Below are 21,008 nucleotides of genomic sequence, written 5' to 3'. Positions count from 1 at the left end.
GAGCAAGGCACTGTACCCCCAGCTGCTCCCCAGGTGCCACAGCAGTGTGATTCCCCACTACTAAAGGTGTGTGTTCACGGTGTGTGTGTGTGTGTGTGTGTGTGTGTGTGTGTGAGAGTGTGTGAGTGTGTGTGTGTGTGTGTTCACTCTGTGTCTGTGCACTTGGATGGGTTAAATGCAGAGCACAAATTCCAAGTATAGGTAACCATACTTGGCAACATGTCACTTCACTTTCACTTCACTTCACTATATTAAGATCTGTTGAATGAATAAACCGTTTTTGAACATGTACATCTTTGCAAGATATGTGTGTCTATTTTGTTAAGGTACATTCAAAACTCCCAGCCGTACCTGAATAACATGACAGCAGTGGGCTGTATGATGGCACTGGCTGCTGTTTTTCCTCTGGGAATTGACGGACTGCATGTACGCAACTCTCAGTTTCCTGTGGTCTGTCAGGTAAGCATTCTGGGTAACACAATTTTGTCATTTATATTTATATTCATGTTATTTATTATAGTGGTAATTGACTTTATAAAATCTCCCAGTCAGTTTTTTTAAAGTAGGGCTTTGAGGCATATAAGCTTTTTTTTTTTTCTTCATTTGATTTTTTTCCCTGAGGCACACAGATAATGTTAGTCAAGGTTTCTTGCATCAAAAAAATATGAATTATTTAATTTTTCATGACCATTTTTCACCCTCTCTCAGAAACTTAATTATTAAAAAGATTTGTTTCACTGCCTTGCTTTCAGTCATCTATATATATGCCCTCTTCCTTTACACTTACTCATAGGTCACAGGCTTGCCGTCAGGTTCAATTTAGTTTGCACTGGCCCTTCTTTCAATAACAGTACCTTAGCAAAGCCTGAAGATCACAACGAGCTGTTTTTACAGCTTTTATTAAACTTTTAGCTATTGGTCGTGCCGATATTTTGCATTTTTCAAATATCGGCTGATGTGGCCGAGGTTCTGACTTTTATTTTGACTTTGCTGAGAACTCCAGCACCAGAGCGCACGGTGCTCACATTCTCCCTCTTGTTTACTGTCGTCATTAACAGTTCTGTCTAATGATCCGATAGAACGTTTAAACAAATGAATGAATGTATACAGAAATTATTATAGCGATTGCTTATATATTATAAGTAAAAGAAAGGCAAACATTATAATACTTTCTTGTTTGCCGTCAGCATTAAGCAAATACACATTTATATAATTTAAACAAATATTTGAATGACTAATGAACATTTAATTTCACAAATCTTGCAAACTTAGTTGAATCCAGCTTTAAGATCTTGTGAGGTGTGCATGTGATCTGCATGATTGCATGTTCTCTGTGTGATAGTCGGTCCGTTTCAATGATTTAAACTTTAAACTCGTGATTTCAAATAATCCTGCATTTTATATATTCACCCACTGTCATATTCATGTCATTTTCACTGTGTGCTGTGTGTAAAATGAGTGTTACCCTATTTTTTAATCCATTGTTAAATCATTTTAAATTTCTTAAATATAAAGACTAATATATATATATATATATATATATATATATATATATATATATATATATAATTATCGGCTATCGGCACCCCTGCTTTCCAAGATATCGGTATCGGCATCGGCTGTCAAAAAAACTATATCGGTCGAGCACTATTTTTAGCTCTTTTCTCCAATTCTTACATTTAATTCACATTTGAGATGACAAAACAGAATACAATGAAATTTGAATTTTAGGAATTTTAATATTGAGCTTCTATAGTTTACATCCCTTAACATTAGAATAATTAGAAGCTTATCATTTCCAGCAAGAATTTTAATATTGGCTCATCCTTATTTCTATTGTTCACTGAAGTCTTTTAAAGTTAAACACTGAAATATTGGCTAAATTGTTATTATGTTTATTATTATTTATATTAATTTTTTCTAGTTCCGTTTGTGGCTGCTTGGACTTGGCTTCAGTTTGGCTTATGGAAGTATGTTCACAAAGATCTGGTGGGTTCACACGGTGTTCACAAAAAAAGATGAGAAGAAGGACAAGAGAAAGGTGAGTGGAGAACCAGAGTTATTGTACTTGTACTTGTAACTTAAAAAGTTAGTTAAGTTAGTTCATTTTATTTAAATAAAATAAAATATAAAATAAACTTTAATTTATTTCTGCAAGTTGCCAAGGCACCATTTCTCATTTAACTAAAACTAAAACTGAAATAAAAACTATATAGGCATATTTAAGCTGTTAAAAATTAAGCTTTGACTAAAATTTAAATAAAAAAATAGTACACTGTCGTGTGTTTATCTGTGCTTTTTCAGAGAGTTTTCTCATGCAAATATGTTATTTTGTGTTTGTATTCATGCACGCATGACAGACTTTACTTTCACTTTGTGTTCGTTCATATTTCCAAAGACATATGTTAAATACTAGTTAAAAAGACCAAAACCTATGTTTATTGGTTGAATATGGAATAGTTTGAACCAGTCAGGGCATGGGGTGGGACTAAGCATCAAAAATCGTTTCTGTTTGCCTCAGAATATCCAAATGAGAGAAATATCTCTTTTTAAAGCATTCCAATAGGATTAGCGGTTCAAAAGTTATTAAACATTAAACAACCACAGTTATTATTAGCCTTGGGCGGCTGTCTTGGTCTTTGAGGGTCAAACCTTGAGGGATTTTCTCTTGACTTGTGTCAAGGACGTCCAGTACGCTGCTGGAATAATCAATATATCATAGTGGAATTATTGTTTCTTTCTCTCTCATCTTTTGATCTTTAGACACTTCCACCGTCTCTCTGTCTGATCTCATAGCAATGGGTCCCCCCCCGTTGTCTTTGAGCATCCTTAAACAGCACATCTATCATACAGCACAGCCCCATGAGCCAGCAGTCACTCCATCACCACACACACACACAATCATTATGTTTGATTTTGTAACACTTTAAGATCCCATTTGTTAATGTATTAGTTAACACCACCTTACAATGAGCAATATATTTCTGCTGCTTTTAATAATCCTGGGTAATGTTAGTAAATACATATAGAATTGTTTATTGTTCATTTTAGCCCACTGTGCATTAAGTAAAAGTTTATAGGGAAATTCTGAAATTAACAACAGCTAAAATGAATAAAAGCTATGTAAGTATTTATCGTTGTTAGTTCTGTGCTGTATTAAGAAAGTGATGTTTTGAAGGTCAGATCACCAATCACACAAACGCACAGCCATAATAACTAAAATAAAGATAGAGAAAGAGATAAAGACGGAGGAGAAAGGTATTTTCAGGATAAGTACATAATGTCTATTATTGAGTATTCTTGAACGTCCATCTAGTGCTGGAGAGGAGCTTGTCATGAGCCCCTGTGGAGAGCGCGCTCTCTCTCTCTCTCTTTCTCTCTATCTCTCTGCCTCTACTCAAAGAAAGGATTCAGAGATTGAGAAATGATCTGTGATGTGCAGTGGGGCATCAAATTGACAGCTTTGTCATTTTCAAACATGCTTCTTTGACTGTGGGAGCCACTATAAAAAAAATATGCTAGAAAATAAGTAAAAAACAAACAAACAAACTGAGCATCAGTAAGTGGATTCATCAAAGTCATTGTCAGGATACAAAAGGAAAATATGAAAAACAGAATAGTGTCAGCGTTTATTATAGACCATAAATAAGACAGAATGAAATATTTGGGACAAACATTCTATTTTAAGTACAGAGGAACTCGGGATGGGTATTTTATTGTGAGAATTGTCATGAAAATGTCCCCTTTACACATTAAATATGTCAGAAAAAAATGACAAAAACAAAACAGCAAATAATGTACACTTGATTCTCAGTTTGTACAAACATACATAAAATGGAAGCCCATGGGGAAACCAGAAGCTCATTCACCTAGAAAAGTAGTTCCTTCACTTAAAGGATGATTGAAGTGCCTTTAGAGCTTAATATAAGCACTTGAACAAAAATACAAGCATCAAATTTTTCTCAAATGACTCATAGTCCTTTTCCAGTACATTTTTTCATTCGTTCGTTTTCCGTTTTGAACCCAGAGAATTCCTTGAGTCAGTTGTCTGGCTCTGCATGAGTTCTTCCATCTTCGCCGGTGTGAAGGTGTGTTTGAGGTTTATGAGCTCTCAAAAGTGATGATAAACAATACAAGTCACAAAGAACATAAACTCTTTTTATGTTGCTCTTTAAATAAATGCTTTTTATGTTTAATTGCTCACAAACATCATCCTTGCTACAAAAAAGAACGACTATTGATTTTGCTGCAGCGTTATGGTCTCAGCCAAAATCCATTAAAGACACTTTCCTCACTTACACCATAAAGTGCAGCCACCGTGTGGAGGATTGAATTGGCATCCTGATAATGGGCCATTGTTTCCCCTTCAAGCGCTCTGCACTTACGCTCTATATGATGTTATGAATCACGGCGCAAGCTGTGGCTTTCACTGTCCTGGATGGAAAGTTGATTCACTGGTCCTTTTATATCCCAGCAGCACCTGGAGCCTTGGAAGCTTTATGCCACCGTGGGAGTCCTGCTGGTTATCGACATCTTGTCCCTTATGATTTGGCAGATTGTGGATCCCTTGCACATCACAGTAGAGGTACGGCAGTAAAAATTCTCCATTTTTGATCAAGGACTGTGTTTTTTGTATATTGCAAAGCTGGATTTATTGTGTTTGGCCTTAAGGTGCATAGAAACAAAATATTGAATGAGCTGATGTTGTGTTTCTCTTTTGTATCTGAGCAGAAGTTCACTAAAGAAGCACCTAAAGGTGACGTGGATCAGTTGATCGAGCCTCTGCTGCAGCACTGCAGTTCAGAGAAGATGAACACATGGCTTGGTAAGACTTCTCTGGGTTTGACACTGTATTTGTTCACAGTGCACCCAATTCTTTCTGTAAAATGTAAAAGCCTACACTATTAAAAATAAAGGTTCCTTATTGGCATCGGTTCCATTAAGAACCTTTAACATTCAAAGAACATTTTCATTGCATTAAAGGTTCCTTATAGTGGAAAACATGTCTTTAGAATTTTGTTCACTGAAAGGTTCTTTGGGAAACCCAAAATGGTTCTTCTATGGCATCACTGTGAAACTAGTTGCATTTGATACATTTTACCAGTTAATGCATTTTCTGACTTCTGTGTGCAGTATTTCCATTCAAAAACCTGCTTTTTATTTCCAACCACTCCTAATCTAGTAAAACCCGATGCTATCGGTGCTGATTAAGGCCTGCGGAAGGTATATTTAAATGAAGTTGTTTTTGTAGAAAACAGTCGGTAAACAGAATTTAGTTTGAAGGAGATGTTTGTGTACATTTCTAGTGATCCTGCTGGCAGTGATTCATCAAATGATGATTAAATGATATATTATAAGCTGTGTATATACAGATGCGCAGTGTAGTCAAGCACCCTTAAGACATTTTAAAGAGACCCTGAGCTGCCTTGAACACACTTGAGGAGTGATGCTGGATATTTCCAGTAAAGTATGACAGATTCCCTTGAAAAAAAGATGTGTGCTTAACTAATTTCAAAGTAGCTGTTTGAAGTATTTTTAAGTATATTTTAAATATATTTCTATTTATAAATATGTTAGTATGAGAAGTTTGTGAAGTTCTTGATTATAACTGTAACTGTGTTATTCAATATTACATTTATAGTTATTCTTTTAAATGACCTAAATAGATCTATTTAAATATACTGTGCATCTGCTCTTGTTTGTCATGGTGTTGGACACAAAAAAATAAATGCAGTCTGAATAAAGCCTATAAGCCTGTGAGTGAAAGAGTGATTTAATGAAGGAACCCCGGTGGTTTTGACCTTCAGCTTCTCAATTCAGGTGTTTCCTTCTTGTAAGTGTTTAACTAATTAAACAAATTAATTGCTACCTTTATGAGACAAATTGGACTGGCCTTGCTCTTCCAGTTACGGTCAGCCTTCAATGTATTCTTCAGGCAAAGTCCTTGAGAAATGAGCACAGCTGGCTGGAAACAGACCTGTCTTCTGTCATAACAGTTTCTCTGCATAAACCATTTTAGACATTCGGTCCAAGGACGCATAGACAGCAGTGTCCTTTCACGACATCTGGATGAGAATATAGTTGATTGAACAGAACTAAAACAAACCAAATCTAGCAGAGTTCTCAGTAATAAAGTGTGGTGTGAATGTGAGGGATGAATGGTTCGATGCAGGCAAAAGTCATGGGAGCAGACAGCGCCTGTGACTGACTGATTACCCTGTCAGAGTGATAATGTCCACCTATCATGTTTGCATCGGCCTAAATACATCAAACTGTTGGAAATGGATGGATTAATTACATAGTAAACAGCTCATCCACTCGGATAGCACCATTCTCGGTCGCATCCAAAGCCAAATGAATTTGAAATGATAATCTGAGAGTGAGTTGGTTTTTAGCAAACACTCAGTTAAATTAAATTAAACACTCAGTTAAATTAAATCAGCCCCTGTCTGTGACCGTCACTGCACTAGCAGTGTTTACCGAGGATTTAAAGGATTAGTTCACTTCCAGAATAAACATTTCCTGATAATTTACTCACCCCCATGTCATCCAAGATGTTCATGTCTGTCTTCAGTCACAAAGAAATTAAGGTTTTTGAGGAAAACATTCCACGATCTTTTTAAAATGTAATTTATTCCTGTGATGTGCAACTGTATTTTCAGCATCATTCCTCCAGGCTTCAGTGTCACATGATCCTTCAGAAATCACTCTAACATGATGATTTGCTGCTCAAGAAACATTTTTATCATTATCAATGTTGAACTGAAATAGTAAAAAACACATAAATAGTAGAAAACATTTAAATAGATTTTGATCAATTTGAAGAAAAGAATGGTTTATTTCTTAAACAATATAATCTCACTGGCTCCAGTCTTTTTAATAGTAGTTTAATAGTTAACAAATATATTAATTTAGTTATGTGATTTGAGAAGGAACAATGAAGAGGACAATAAGGGTGTTTAGAAACCTGTTCATTATTTGTGTCTCGGTTTTGTCTTGTAGGTGTCGTTTATGGCTATAAGGGTTTGCTGCTGCTTCTTGGGATTTTCCTGGCTTATGAAACCAAATCTGTGTCCACTGAAAAAATAAACGATCACCGAGCTGTTGGGATGGCCATCTACAATGTCTCTGTGAGTCTGTTCATCTTTTTATACTTGTGCCTCTGGACATTTTAAAGAGTGCCTTGGGTGACATTTGAAATGTCAGTTGTCACCCAAATATTGTCCAATTAAAAGGTAGAACTGTTCGGCTGACGTGACTGAAATAGCAGCGCAGAGGTTTTCTTCCTTTCGTTGCTCAAGTGTAGTTGGGAGTTGGCTTGTGAATTGGACGCAGTGTCCGTCTATAGCTGTTGTGTGTCACAACACACTCATAAGCAGGAAGAACATGCCTAGAGCTCTTCAGTGTGGCTCTGCTAGATTTGATGGAAGTGAAGTGTCTGAGCCTGCCATCTCGAATGCTGTCCAGGGACCCAGAGATTTCCAGAGGACAGGGAAAAGGGGGAAAAGAAAGCTTCCCCTTATCATCAGGAATAAGCTTGCACGTCAGTTTGACGAGACTGGAGCTCTTAAGTAGTTCAAAACTGAAGTAAAGTGGTCCCTCAGTAATGTTGAAAGTTGTTTGTTTTTGCACATCATCTCGTCTGTTCCACTTTAGCATTTCAGTGCCGCCCCACGGCTCACAAGTCATGAAAGCAGCACGTACCACGCTGATAACACTCTCAATGTGGAGGCTAAATACACAGGAATCTCATTTCATTTGCCATAAAGACTTCTGGTCTGTTTTCTGTGGCGAAGGTTGATTGGAAATAAAGCACAAAGCTTTTGTCCATCAGTTTTTTCATTGTAAGCTTTTAATTTGAAGCAGTGTGTTTCTCTTCATCTCGCCCTCTGAGGATTAACCGTTATACACTGAACCCTTTTTTAGCTCAAATTGAGGGAGAGACTTTAGATCAGCATGGGGCCGTATTTGCATTTTAATCTTTTCTCTCTCACTCTCTTTTTTCAAAGTCTCAGGCCGACTCCTGGCCCTTAGCAAATGCCCATTCTACTAAAGAAAGGATTTCAGATGCCATCTGCCATGCCATTACGAACTCCAGCACTTTTTATAATTTCTGCTAATAAAGATGAGAGCCCTCCAGTTCACAGCAAACTGATAAGATTTATAGAATTCACATTCTGAGGACTTGATAACACCAGAATCAAGAAATAGAATTGTTTTTGCAATATTACTGATTATATTTATTTATTTATCGGGAAGCGACCATTCACAGTATTAAACATAAATGTTTCCATTTGATGTTCCATAGTTAGCCAGTGGCTAATCTTTATCTGCAGTCCTTTGGCAGGTTAGCATTAATAGCCTCCTCTCAGCAAAATAACAGAACAATATCTTTCATATATTTATATTATGCTCATAATAAATGTGTGAGTTTAAAAGAATAGTGCACCCAGTAATAAGCCTGATGAAATAAAACAGTGAGTAACAACTTCAATTTAGTTTCTGTCAGCATTTACTAATCCCATTTACTAATCCTCAAATTGTTCCAAACCTGTTTTTTGTTTTTTTCGTCAGTTGAACACAAAATAAGATATCAAAAAATTAAAAAATTTCCCATACTATAGAAGTCAGTTAGACCAGCAACTGATTGGTTATCCACAGTCTTCAAAATATCTTATTCTGTGTCCAACACAGGTCTGGATCAACTTGAGGAGGAGTAAATGATGAAAGAATTCTCATTTTTGGGCAAACTATCCATTTAACTGTCATTATATAATCATTTAAAATTTCTCCTTTTTGTGTTCCAAAGAAGAATTGAAAGTCATATGGGTTTGAAATGACATGAGGATGACTAAATAATGACATACTGTAAAATCTGTCATCATTTACTCACCCTCATGTTATTCCAAAGCCATATGACTGTCATTCTTCTTTGGAACACAAAAGAAAATGTTTTAAGGTTTGGCTTGCTGCTCATTTCCACTCGGGATTCACTTATTGTTTGCATTATTTATCATGGCCATGCATTTTATCACCATGGTCATCATTACTGCTCTGTCATGGAGTGATTCAGATGGGCTCTGTGAAAGCTGTAGGCTACTGCTGTGAGTCCAGCTGTAAACCGCTCTGATTTACAGAGACTGCTTGCACTTTTTGCCCTGTCCAAATAACTAATGACCCTGCAAAAAAAGATCACCTCTGTTGATGCCAGACAACATTTTCTTTTTGCTGGCCTGGATAAGATTTTACTGGCTTTGTGAGAAATGACTGACTGAGGATCAATATTTCTTTCTCTCTTGGCTTCTGTTATCCCTGCCTCTGCCTTCAGAAGAAGTGTTTTCTTTTAGTTGTATAAACATCACATTATAAATGATCTTGTGAATATATTATTATGTCTTAATAATTTATATATATATACATAAATTATTAAATTGTGGGCATAGATACATTTTTTTAATCTAGATTAATCTCACCGTGATCTTGAAATGAATCTAGATTAAAATGGCTCATTCGAATTGCCGTAGCTGGGGTCAGCGGGGCCCCGGTGAAGGTTGTACCAGTGGGCCCTGTTTGAAATTGTTTAATTTGTATGTTCGTTTATTTTTATTTATTTGTGCTATTTACACAATGTTTAAGTTTTTTCAAGTTTGTAGGTGTCAAGGTACAGAAACCAAATAATTAAATGTCAAAAAGCACTGGATAGTCTTCAATGTAAAAATGAAATATACAATCAAACCTACATTTATTCAGACACCTTCAACATTTCTCACATTATTACAGTTTTGTTATATATATCAAAAATTATATCTGGTGTCTGGATAATTTTTGGTTTGACTGTTAAAACTACAAAGTAGCATTTTCTTGGATTAATATTACAGCAGCCAGTAGCTAAATTAGGCGCGGTCACTTTAAGAGACGATGAACACATACAATATAATACACATCCCATTCTTTCCCTCAACAGTTTTCTTTCACTTAAGAAATAACTGACAGTTTTTTTCAAACATAATTTCCAAGGTGGATATTTTTACATATTTTGTATGTATTTGTCGGCACAAGAGCAAAAATAAGCAAATTCGATGTTCATGTGTTTTGAGACGCCTTTCACTGCGTGAGCCCTGAACACCTGAACACCACGAGAACTGAATTAGGCTCTTTCACATCTTTTTGTTTGTTCAAACTGCGATTTGTATTTGTTCATCCAGGTGCTGGAGGGACTTCAAGGAGAACTTCGCAGAAGAGAGCTCTGTTCAGTGTCGCTGTCCGTGATACGCTCCTCTCTCTCTCTCTGCACCGAACACAGCGCGCGCTCTGTTCAGCTTTTCCGTGTCTTGTGTTTGGATGCTTTAATGTTTAAATCTACAAGCGATAAGGCTTAACAACACGTGAAAAAGATAAGCTTTCATGACGATGCGCAGCAGTGGCCCGTCAACTGTCCTGAGCATCTTTTTAGGCTGGCCTCAACCAGTCGGTTATATAAAATATCAAGGTGAAAGTCATCATAGCTCGCTCAGTATAGACCCAGCTCCCAACACAACTTTGAGAATAGATTAAAGGCCATATTTTTTTTATCGCCCGATAAAAGTCTTGCGTTAACGCAGCACATTAACGCAGATAACGGCCCACCACTAATATATATATATATATATATATATATATATATATATATATATATATATATATATATATATATATATATATATATATATATATATATATATATATAGGCCTATATATTATTGGGTTTTCTCCCAATAAGTTAATATGCAGCCTATTATGATAAAGCCATGAATAAGAATCTGAAAAGATAAAAGCTTCAAATTAATATTTTAAAGTGCGTGAATAAATCCAGCCATCCCTATAGATTTATGTTTCACTTTCCAAAATACGTGGCCGACAGAGAAGCATCTTGGAGGCAGGGATTTAAAACTTTACCAAAACTCAAAATGACACAGGCAAAGACAGGTAGGGTACAAGTGATTTCAAAACATTTCAGCCGGTGTATATATATCGTGGATATATTATTTACTTGATATAAAATGCGTTTGGTTGAGTCAAGTGCTTCATTGTAGTACTACAGTGATTATCTCTTTACCGCGCAGCGCGAGCAGGACAAACTACAAAGCAGAATATTAATAACTATGACTGGACTGTCACACACACACCATTATGAGAACACCATTAATAATAAAACACTGTGAATTTTTAGAGCTTGGCTGCTGTGTTTCTGCATATTGTTTCTTGAAGAACGCGTCTACAAAATGAGTTCATTCAGAGCCATGCAGATATGTTCATGTGCATTCGGGCTCTTTTTGCAGATAGCATATAAGTCATTATATTAACGTTATGTTGTATAAATAACGAAGCATATTCTACATTAAATTATGAGTTTAATCCCATTGATTAAAAACTTGCTATCAAATGCTCACTCTACTGGTCATCTTCAGCGAGCGCAGCTCAAAACAGAAATGCAGAACATTAATAACTACTGTAAAAATTGTGTATTGTTAGGGTTTCGCTACGTTTAGTGTTAACTATCTTTTAATCAAAACATTTAAACATTATTTATCCCATTTGTGTCTGCGAGTCATTTGTTACACATTTTTCCTGTGTGTAAACATCAGTAATTATGGCTGTCGAATGTCCGACTTGATATATTTTGTCCCGCCCCCAAACAAATGATTTAACTATTAGTCGAATATAAGCAAGATTTTAAAATTACTATTCGACTATGAATATCTTTAGTCGGCGACAACCCTATATATTAGTGCTGGGCAACGATTACATTTTCAAGATTAATAGCATGGCTTTTCTAGGATTAATCGCGATTAATCACATAGTAAAGTGTAAAATTCAGTAATGAATTTTCATTGCTTATGATGCAGGATGACACCCATCCCAAACCAAAACAGTACTGATCAACATCCCACCCCACCTGTAACCCATGATTTGTCTGAATGTGTATGCAGAGCCAATGAGCAACGGACCTCAAAATAATAATAATAATGATAAAAATCGCATTAGTGTGCAATAAATTAACTGTCGCGTTAATAATGTGTAAACTTGCCCAGCCCTAATATATATATATATATATATATATACACACATATACATATATAAATAGATTTTGTTTTATATTTCCACTTTGCTTTAATTTATTTTTATTTTTAGTTTTAGTCATTTTAGTACTTCAAATAAATATGTTTTTATTTCAGTTAGTTGCGAAGGCAACATTTCTAGTTCTAGAGGTTATATGATACGATTAAAATTTTTCCTTTCTCTTTGGAATGTTACAAGCTCTTGATGCATAAAGGAGATCTGAAAAGTTGCAAAGTCTAAAGTCTCAAATCCAAAGAGCTATTTTTTATACAAGTTAAGACTCATCCCATCACTCAATTCCCTGCCTTCCTGTCCTGTCTACACCCTTGTAATATTGTATTTATGTATGTGATGAAGCCAGGGTGGTTACCACAAGCCCAATGAACGCTCCTTCCTAGAATCCACCAGCCGCGCCAATCTCAAGCCGGCCTCCGCTCACTCAAGGCCATGGTGTGTGACGCTGTTTTGTTGAGAAAGCAAAACTACTTGGTTTGTTCTTCCAAAAGAGGACACGACTTGAAATCATGTCTACATCATGTTTATAAACACGTTTATAATGGGGTTTAATGTTTATGTCTCTTTGCTCCAGCCAGACAGGGAATCACAATATGTTCAGGGGGTAACATTTCCATCACACCCTTGAGGTATTCGGCCAATCACAACGCACTGGATAGCTGGCCAATCACCGCACACCTCATTTTCAGACCGACGAGCTTTGTAAAAATGTACATGTTTCAGAAGGCAGGATATAGAGGAGAAACAATAGTGTACATTATGTGGAAAAGAATAATTTTTTAACCTTAAACCACATAAACACATTTCATTAAACCTAACTTTTTTATTTTATTTTATTTAAAAATTAACAAACTATTTAGTTTTGTTTAACTTAACAATAACAACACTGTTGGACTTTGTCAAAACACAAATTAAAGAAATGAAGGCATGAAAAATGTTTGTAAGTGTCCATGATTAAAGAAACACTTGTACATGTGACCGCTTGTCTCTCTTTCAGGTGTTGTGTATGATAACGGCTCCCGTCACCATGATTCTGTCGTCTAAGCAGGACGCCTCGTTCGCCTTCGCCTCGCTGGCCATCATCTTCTCCGTCTACATCACTCTGGTTGTGCTCTTCGTCCCTAAGGTACAACAGTAGATCATTTTCTCAAAACAAGAAAGAGAAGCAATGTAAATATTGTATTACAGTGATGAATATTAATGATGGATAACTAGAGTAGGGTTAAATGTGTGACATATGCATGTCTCTCAGCGGTCTGTTCGTGAAATCTTAAAGCGCGCTGAGTGACGATGTTATGGAGATGTGGTGTAATCAGTGTCATCAGTGGAGACCGGTGTTATTACACATCTATGGAGAATATGGAAGAGATGAAAGACATTAAGTGCTTTTATACAACAGCCAATAGGAACAGTTATATATACAAAGAAATGAGCCACGCTGTACAGTATACACCCAGATCAGTGTTATTTTATTATTATTTTTATACTAATACAGTTTTTATTCATATTTCGAATTGGATTTTATTTTTATATTTTCATAATTTAAAATTAGTTTAATTTTTAGCAATTTTGTTATGTAATTTTTATTCTTTTTTTATGTTACATTTTTTATGTCTTATGTTTTTATATATTTAAAGTTAGTAACTTTAGTGGTTCATCTAATTAGTTCCCAAAACAACATTTCTAAATTTCTTTGAAGTTTTTCATCTAATATTGATATTTGATTTTATTTCAGCTTTAATTCTGTAATGATGCGACAGAGACGTTCGGGTCCATATGCAGAACTTTAATTATGAGAATGGTCAGACAGGCAATGATCAGTAACAGCGTCAGGAATGTTGGGGATAACCAGAATCAATAACAGAAACAAGCAGATGTCGGGGCAGGCAGCAGAGAAGGTATAAACAATCCAAAGGTCAGGTACAGAAGGAACAAACAGAAGGAAAACCACTCGGAAATGTCAGACTGGCTAAACAAGTCTTCGCAATGTGGCTGTTTGTGAGTGCTGCTTATATGTGTGTGTAAATGAGGTGCAGGTGTGGCAAGGAAATTGGCTGCTGAATGATGTGCAGGTGTGGCAAGGTGATTGTGATGCAGAGACTCATGGGAGATGTAGTTTGGGTGTGGTGCAACAATATGAGAGGTGCTAGTGTCTAAGTGAAGATATGGTGACATCCGGTGGTTGATGGGTGGAATGGTACTGAGTGGAGTGCCCTCTACTAAAGTTCGTGGGCACTCCAACTAATGATTGTGACAAATTCAGTTAACAAAAATGTTTTTATAGTTTTAGTTTTAGTTAATAATGACCCACATTGTATCCCACATTGCACTTTACCCATCCATTTTCAGCCTGAAGAATGAATCCAAGCAATATCAATCACCATTTTTAACCAGACTATTATAAGACTAAAAATCTAAATTTGATTAAAAAAAATGTTCATTTCCAACATGATAACCCTTATGACTTGATGAATACAGAGGAATTTTATCTGAAATCATAATTGTTCACTGTTTTGCTTACTATTTTTGCCTACTGCTTACCTTTCACATACTATTTAAAAAAATAGTACATAGAAGGCCATGCAATCTCATATATTCTGTCAACATGAATCTCGTCTGTTGTTATACCTAGTGTGTTGTGTGTGTGTGCTTGATGCAGATGCGGAGGCTTATCACTCGTGGTGAGTGGCAGTCAGACCAGCAGGAGACCATGAAGACCGGCTCATCCACAAACAACAACGATGAAGAGAAATCCCGCCAGCTGGAGAGAGAGAACAAAGAGCTGCAGAAGATCATCCAGGAGGTTCTGTGTCAGCTTCACTTTGTCCAGCATGCTGTTGAGGATGCCTCATACTAAGATAGAGCACATTTCAGAACTGAATTGAGAATGCATTTATTTTATTTGGAATGTGAGTTGGGATAGTAACAGAATGCAGATTTGCACTTGTAATTAAAGAAATAAAAATTCAAGGGAAATCATACATATAACTACTGTAAGTGTAGTTTTCAGCAATACATTTTATTATATAGCAATACTTATTTTCATTGTAATTGTATGGACCAGTGGAAGATGACTTCATTTTTTATGTATATAACTGACGCTCTTGTAAAAATCAGTGTAATAATGTATGCCACTAAGAACCAGGAAATTGAATTAACGATTGCCTTAACCTCTTACATATTTTTTGATTAGTAATATGCATTGTTAACAACTTCATTTGGACAATTTTAAAGGCGAATTAGATTTTTGCACCCACAGATTACAGATTTTCATATATTTGTATCTCGGCCAAATATTGTCTGATCCTAACAAAAAAACAAAAAAAAACTTTTATTCAGCTTTCAGATGATGTATGTGACCCTTATGACTGGTTTTGTGGTCTAGGGTCACATATGGATTTCAAAAATATACTCTATTTATTAATTGCAGTATATTTAATATATTTATTTCATCTTATTTTCAGGAAATTTACCAATAATTGCCATTTGACAAGGACTAAAAAAATCTCTCCAGAATTAATGGACCATGGAATTTATTTTCAGTGGACTCCAGCAGGAAAAGCTCATTAGATTATATGGATACCAATTATTAATGATTTGATGTAAAAATATATATTTTTCAAGTGATCTATAAACAATATGGTAGATATTTTGATGGCAATCTTTTTTAGGTAACTTTGCTGTGTTAATTTAAATTTATTTTAATTCATTTTGTTGCCCTCTATTAGTTCTTTTACTTTATTCCAGTTTTATTTAACGCGCAGATTCTTAATAGTTTTCGTTTTAGTTAACAATAGCAACACTAAAAGGAAATTCCCCTTTGTGGGACTGAAATTTCTTTGAATTATGATTTACTGAAATCCTCTTCCAGTTTTTCCAATTCAGCCTCCTGTAGGTTCTGTGGCCAGTTCTATTCAAATTGAGCTTCAAACGGAGCTCATTCTTAAATTCTCTATTTGCCCCTATCCTGTTGTCTGATGCTAAATGTCATGAGAGCCGTGGCAGATTGTCGCGTTTACTTTCTTCTTCCTTTTCTCAGTGGTTTTTTAATATCTGCACAGATATTATTTTTGGCTCAACAGAAACAAATTTCTCATTTAGCCTCATGTTTTCTGCCGACAGAAAGAAGAACGTGTATCAGAGCTGAGAAACCAGCTGTCAGAGCGCCAGGCCCTGCGCTCCAGGAAACGCCCCACCTCCTCCAGTCAGAACCACAGCTCTCCATCTCTCCCCGCTCCTCAGAACGATCCCAAATCTCTCCTCCCACCACCAGGATACCCCCTCCCTGCCTCGGACAACCACTCCCTCCCTCCCACCTTCTCCAACTCCTCCACCCTCTACCAGCCCGACGCCAAGATCAACCGCAACAGCTGCCACCCCGGCCGACTGCAGCTCCTCTACAAGTGAAGCGCGAGGAACTGGGATCAAATGCTAGTTGGGACTCTGTGAACTGAAAAGGGGGAGAAAAAATACGCTACCTTGATTCGCGGCCGGCAATATTCCCCATCTATATGCCCAGCAGACGGCCATGGTTGTTTCTTTTGTTTCCGACACTTGCTGTGATTCATGGGAGGTTATACACAGGAAGCTTGAGGAGTTGGCTTTGATTGCATCATTTCATGTGACCACACATGCTGTGAACTATTACACCATTCAAATGAGAAACCCTCAGCTGATTTTGACTCGGAAAATTGTGGATTAACAATGACAAGCTAAAAACGTCCTTACAAAAACATCACGAATTATATTAAATGATCCCATTATTCCCTTAAAACACAAATATTTAGAAATACATATATTGTCATTTTTTTTTCCTTTTTTTGCTTTGTATGGATGTTTTTATTTCATATTTTCTACCATTCATTCATGTCAGCTAAACAGAGGCCATCATAGAGCATCAATCAGCCTAGTTTTTGTGGTGTGTCCAGAAATGGTTTTGGCCAGTTGGCCTGTTGAATCAATGTCCGTTGGCATCGGCGCTGTCTGTGAGATTGACTCTGATTGGCTGTACAATTTAACTAACAAGTACCTGAGAATAATAGCAAAATAATAGCAAAAGTGTTGAAAGCAAAGAAGTCAAGAAGGCACAGACAGAAGGCTGTATATATCTTCCCATTTTTTAATCTGGAATTAAAAAAATTATCAACATTTGTCAAATTTAAAATGGCTTTGTTTATGGTTTGTGTGCAATCCTAGTTATGGTTTCTGAATGTTAAATACAGACTAGTCCTGCAGTTATGGAGCGTTATTTTCTCTCATGTTGGCACAGAATGTACCTGCTTGTTGGCCATTGGCTGTAGCCGTCGCAGTATCTTCAAGTGCAACTTTTAGCCTAGACGTGCGAAGATGAGGCAACCAGCTTTTACCAGCTTTCGTCACTGCTAGTTCACGTTTGGTGTATCATGGCCTTAGATTTGAACTCTGAAACTGCATTATAGAGACTGACCGATTCACACACACATTTGGTGAAGAGTCAATCGCGACCACATTTTGATATCATGACATATCTAATTGCAATATACTGTATGTATCGCAATATTTATCATATAGTAATGTTGCCACTTTCATTACAGTCTGCCAAGCATTCGATATGTAATCGCAAATCAGTGTGGTAACGACATTATTTACATTTATTCATTTGGCAAACTCTTTTATCCATTGCATTGTACAGTACATCTGAAGTTTACATTTGATCAGTTTGTGTTCCTTGGGACCTTAGTGTTGCTGGCATCATACTTGAACTGCATTTGATTTCCGAATACTTCATATCCTGTTGTTAATCAAACCTATTTTGCAATTCCATCATGAGCTCATAACCATTCTTTCCATGGTGGGCAGCTGACAGTATTACAAAATGTATAACAGATTTATAGTTTCCTGATTTATTAGCCCGTTACCTATGTTTGAACTCACTTATTTTAAGGATTTCTATCTTGCATCACAGTCATGATACCTCCAATCATGTAATTTGTTGAAGAGAGGTGTGCTGTTGCTTTTCTATGTTGCGATTTCTACCAGGCAGATGATAAATAAAGTGTGTAATTGTTTTGTAATAAACCAACCAGAAGTCGTAGGAACTACATAGCAATGCCCTGCCTACCTGAGATGATTTTTGCATGGACCAAAATAACTTAAAAACAAAAAAAAGTTCTAGCTTCACAATAAGTTGGAATTATTAAATGAAATGATGCTGGTTTGCTTATAGCCAGCATTTCTCCCAGAGCATGCTGGGATAATATTATTAGCAGTCACAAGCTGTTGAAGGCATTTGAAGGCTTTGTACAGAGGAGATGTAATGTCATCACAGATTTGGTGGTTTTGTTTTTATTAGATCCCGTGTCGCTGAAAGCTGCGGATTGAATCTCCCAGCATTATAATGCAGTTTGCTTCTAAATGGCAGCTGCCATATTATATTCGTCACGGGATGCTGCTACATTGTTATGCAAATAACAATAAAATTGCATTGTGCAGCCATCTTTGTTTTGTGTTTGGTAAACAGCAATGATTTTTGAAAAGAGGAATTAGTTCATTAGATTCACGTGCAATGCGGTACTTCACTTGAAGACGCTCAGTCACACACTCATCAGCTGCTTTGTGTCACGCTAACCACGTTACATTTCTGATTTAAACAAACACTGAAAAACTATACAGTACAGTACATGATTTCGAAACACAGTAAATTGGAACTGTAATTCTCCATGAATAAAATTCCCCCTAAATGACAGTCTTCAATGGTAGCTTTACTCCACAGCTGTGTGACGCTTGTAAACTCTCTTGCATTATCTCGTTGTGTGCGGCTCAGATTCATCAGCAGGCCTGTACAGCAAAGTTTCCCCGGTTTCAGCTGGACTATTTATGATTCATCTTGCCTGCCTCATTTCCTTCTTTGCCGTGGCAAAGTCTCTCTCTCATTTGGAGGGATGGGATGTACAGAAAAAATCCCTACAGGGACTATGAGAGTCATTTGTCTGTTCATAAGTGCTTGTGATAATAGCACATCACTCATTATTTTGAGAACTGTTAATACCTCACAATATTTGAAATGTTGCTGGTTTTGTAAACGTAGGCTGTGTTCAGAAAAGCATGCTCGTATACTACCCTTATTGTAGTATATAGTATGTATGCTGGGTATAGTATTTGTATACTCACAGAATCAAACTTCTAAAAATGTTGGCAATAACTGTTGCACCAATATTAAATAATATTAAGTGCCCAAAAGTTACTTTTTTTTAACTATCAAAATGCATATAACCATATTTTTCTATGGAATCTAATTATGGAATAAAATTGAACGGTTAAGTATAGCATACACACAGTTTGAGATACTATGGCAGAATGCAGTATAGACTGACAGTATACTATACTACTGCTGTACTATACTACAGTATACAAGCATTTCATTCTGAACACAAGACGAAGATTGAACTGCATCATGATGTTATCAACTTGATGTGTCAGAAGCACTTGTGATTGGCTAAATGGTGCTCTGGTGATTTACACAAATGCTGATAAAAGATGACTCTCCAGGAATCCTGGGGAGGATCTCGTGGACATGAGTTTAACACCACCATGGTTTTTATTATCGGTCTACTGTAACATTTTATTCATCATTTCTCGTCAAATGGTGGTTCAATAATAATCATAATAGGGATGTTCATGCAGACAATGATATGCACAAATGTTAATTGTGTAAATGCTAAATGTATATGATTAAATATATTCTCTTGCACAAAGTATGAAGTATATAAAGTCAAAGGTATTCCTATGTGGTATTGAAAATATATTTGTATTTGTACTATGATAGATTCTGTACAACGCTATTGGACTGGTGTCTATGGTGAAATAAATGTAGTTTTTGCTATTTTTTTTTACAACTGTTCATCTCTTGAGTGGTTTTTGCATTTGATGAGTAAGGTAGCACTCAGAGAAGCTATTTTATAATTGGACTTGCTTTTTTACCCTCAGGTACAGCGTAAGGATTGTCGGTTCGTTATTTTGAAGCACTTCAGTCAACTTCAGGACTGATTTTATGAATATGAGAAAACTTACATAATAAAAGAATGTGATATGGCATTTGAAGGCATTTCAGTGGAAGTCTTGGTCGAAGACTTTTTAAGTCTACTGCATTTTAAAATACGGGTGGCACTTCCAGTTTTGGTAGCTGCCACTCAAAAGAAATGAAACAAATAATTCCAAATAATAATGTTAGGCTACAGATATTCAGTGTACATCAGTTTGACTGAATGAGATGTACAATTTCTGTCATGCTCCATTTAAATTCTCCAGGAAAGTAATGTAACGCTGGGTGTTTTATTTGTGACATTAATATAAAAGAAAATCAGAAAATCTAATATAGAACATAGAAAAACATTCTCTCTTTTTTCATTGTAAAACAAAGTACATACAGACAAAAATGCGACAGACACTGCACTTTTTAATGAATGTTATCCCTTGAATAATTCACTGCAATGCCATACTGTAAGTGTCTTTCATTTCTCTCCCAAATCCTCACTCTCACGGGTGCTTCAACACATAATTTTCTCCCTTTTTATTTCTAATCCTTATTAGTGTTTACTGGAATGCTTCCAAAGCTGGTAAAAACATAATTTGTTGTCTGTCAAAATGAGGGAGAGCACTTCCCTCAATGCTCCAATTAGGGAACATTTCTGGTCAACGCTACAATCAGTCATGAAACTCTATCGCATTCTAATTGGTTAATTCAATTCAATGGTCCCAGACAATCACATTTACGTGCTCATTACTGTATACCTATATAATCAGGATTTATTCAGTGAATGCTATATCTGCATGCTATGCGTGTCCTCATCTTATCCCACCACCTCCCCAGCACCACCTGCCTAGATCTATTACGGCGATCTTCCTCTCTTTAGCAG

At 36.2% G+C, this 21,008-nt stretch overlaps 1 protein-coding gene and 1 long non-coding RNA gene across 5 annotated transcripts in view; one reads left to right on the top strand and one right to left on the bottom strand.

Annotated features, from left to right (window-relative positions):
• The window catches only part of LOC127935685 (gamma-aminobutyric acid type B receptor subunit 1-like), a 106,729-nt gene extending 86,745 nt beyond the window's left edge, over nt 1–19,984 (top strand). For 2 of the 3 annotated variants that reach the window (XM_052533780.1, XM_052533782.1), the window contains 8 exons: nt 327–459; nt 1,925–2,041; nt 4,475–4,585; nt 4,732–4,825; nt 7,003–7,130; nt 13,112–13,240; nt 14,774–14,917; nt 16,237–19,984. In XM_052533780.1, coding sequence (XP_052389740.1) covers nt 327–459; nt 1,925–2,041; nt 4,475–4,585; nt 4,732–4,825; nt 7,003–7,130; nt 13,112–13,240; nt 14,774–14,917; nt 16,237–16,521 — 1,141 coding nt within the window. In that variant the 3' untranslated portion in view covers nt 16,522–19,984. The remainder of the gene's footprint in view (nt 1–326; nt 460–1,924; nt 2,042–4,474; nt 4,586–4,731; nt 4,826–7,002; nt 7,131–13,111; nt 13,241–14,773; nt 14,918–16,236) is intronic. The other variant, XM_052533781.1, reaches the window with a different exon arrangement.
• Nucleotides 13,091–16,705, bottom strand: LOC127935686 (uncharacterized). Of its 2 annotated transcripts, none has more exons than XR_008148148.1 (3): nt 16,593–16,705; nt 14,743–14,967; nt 13,091–13,235 (listed from the first exon to the last, which is right to left on the bottom strand). It is a non-coding gene; the product is annotated as an uncharacterized LOC127935686 (long non-coding RNA). The 2 variants fall into 2 exon arrangements; XR_008148149.1 differs by having other exon boundaries at nt 13,234–13,462.
• Nucleotides 19,985–21,008: the final 1,024 nt, after the last annotated feature.

The sequence above is a fragment of the Carassius gibelio genome, chromosome A19 (genome assembly GCF_023724105.1).
Source record: "Carassius gibelio isolate Cgi1373 ecotype wild population from Czech Republic chromosome A19, carGib1.2-hapl.c, whole genome shotgun sequence".
In the NCBI taxonomy this organism is placed as follows: Eukaryota; Metazoa; Chordata; class Actinopteri; order Cypriniformes; family Cyprinidae; genus Carassius; species Carassius gibelio.
This window is presented reverse-complemented; position numbering and strand designations above follow the sequence as displayed.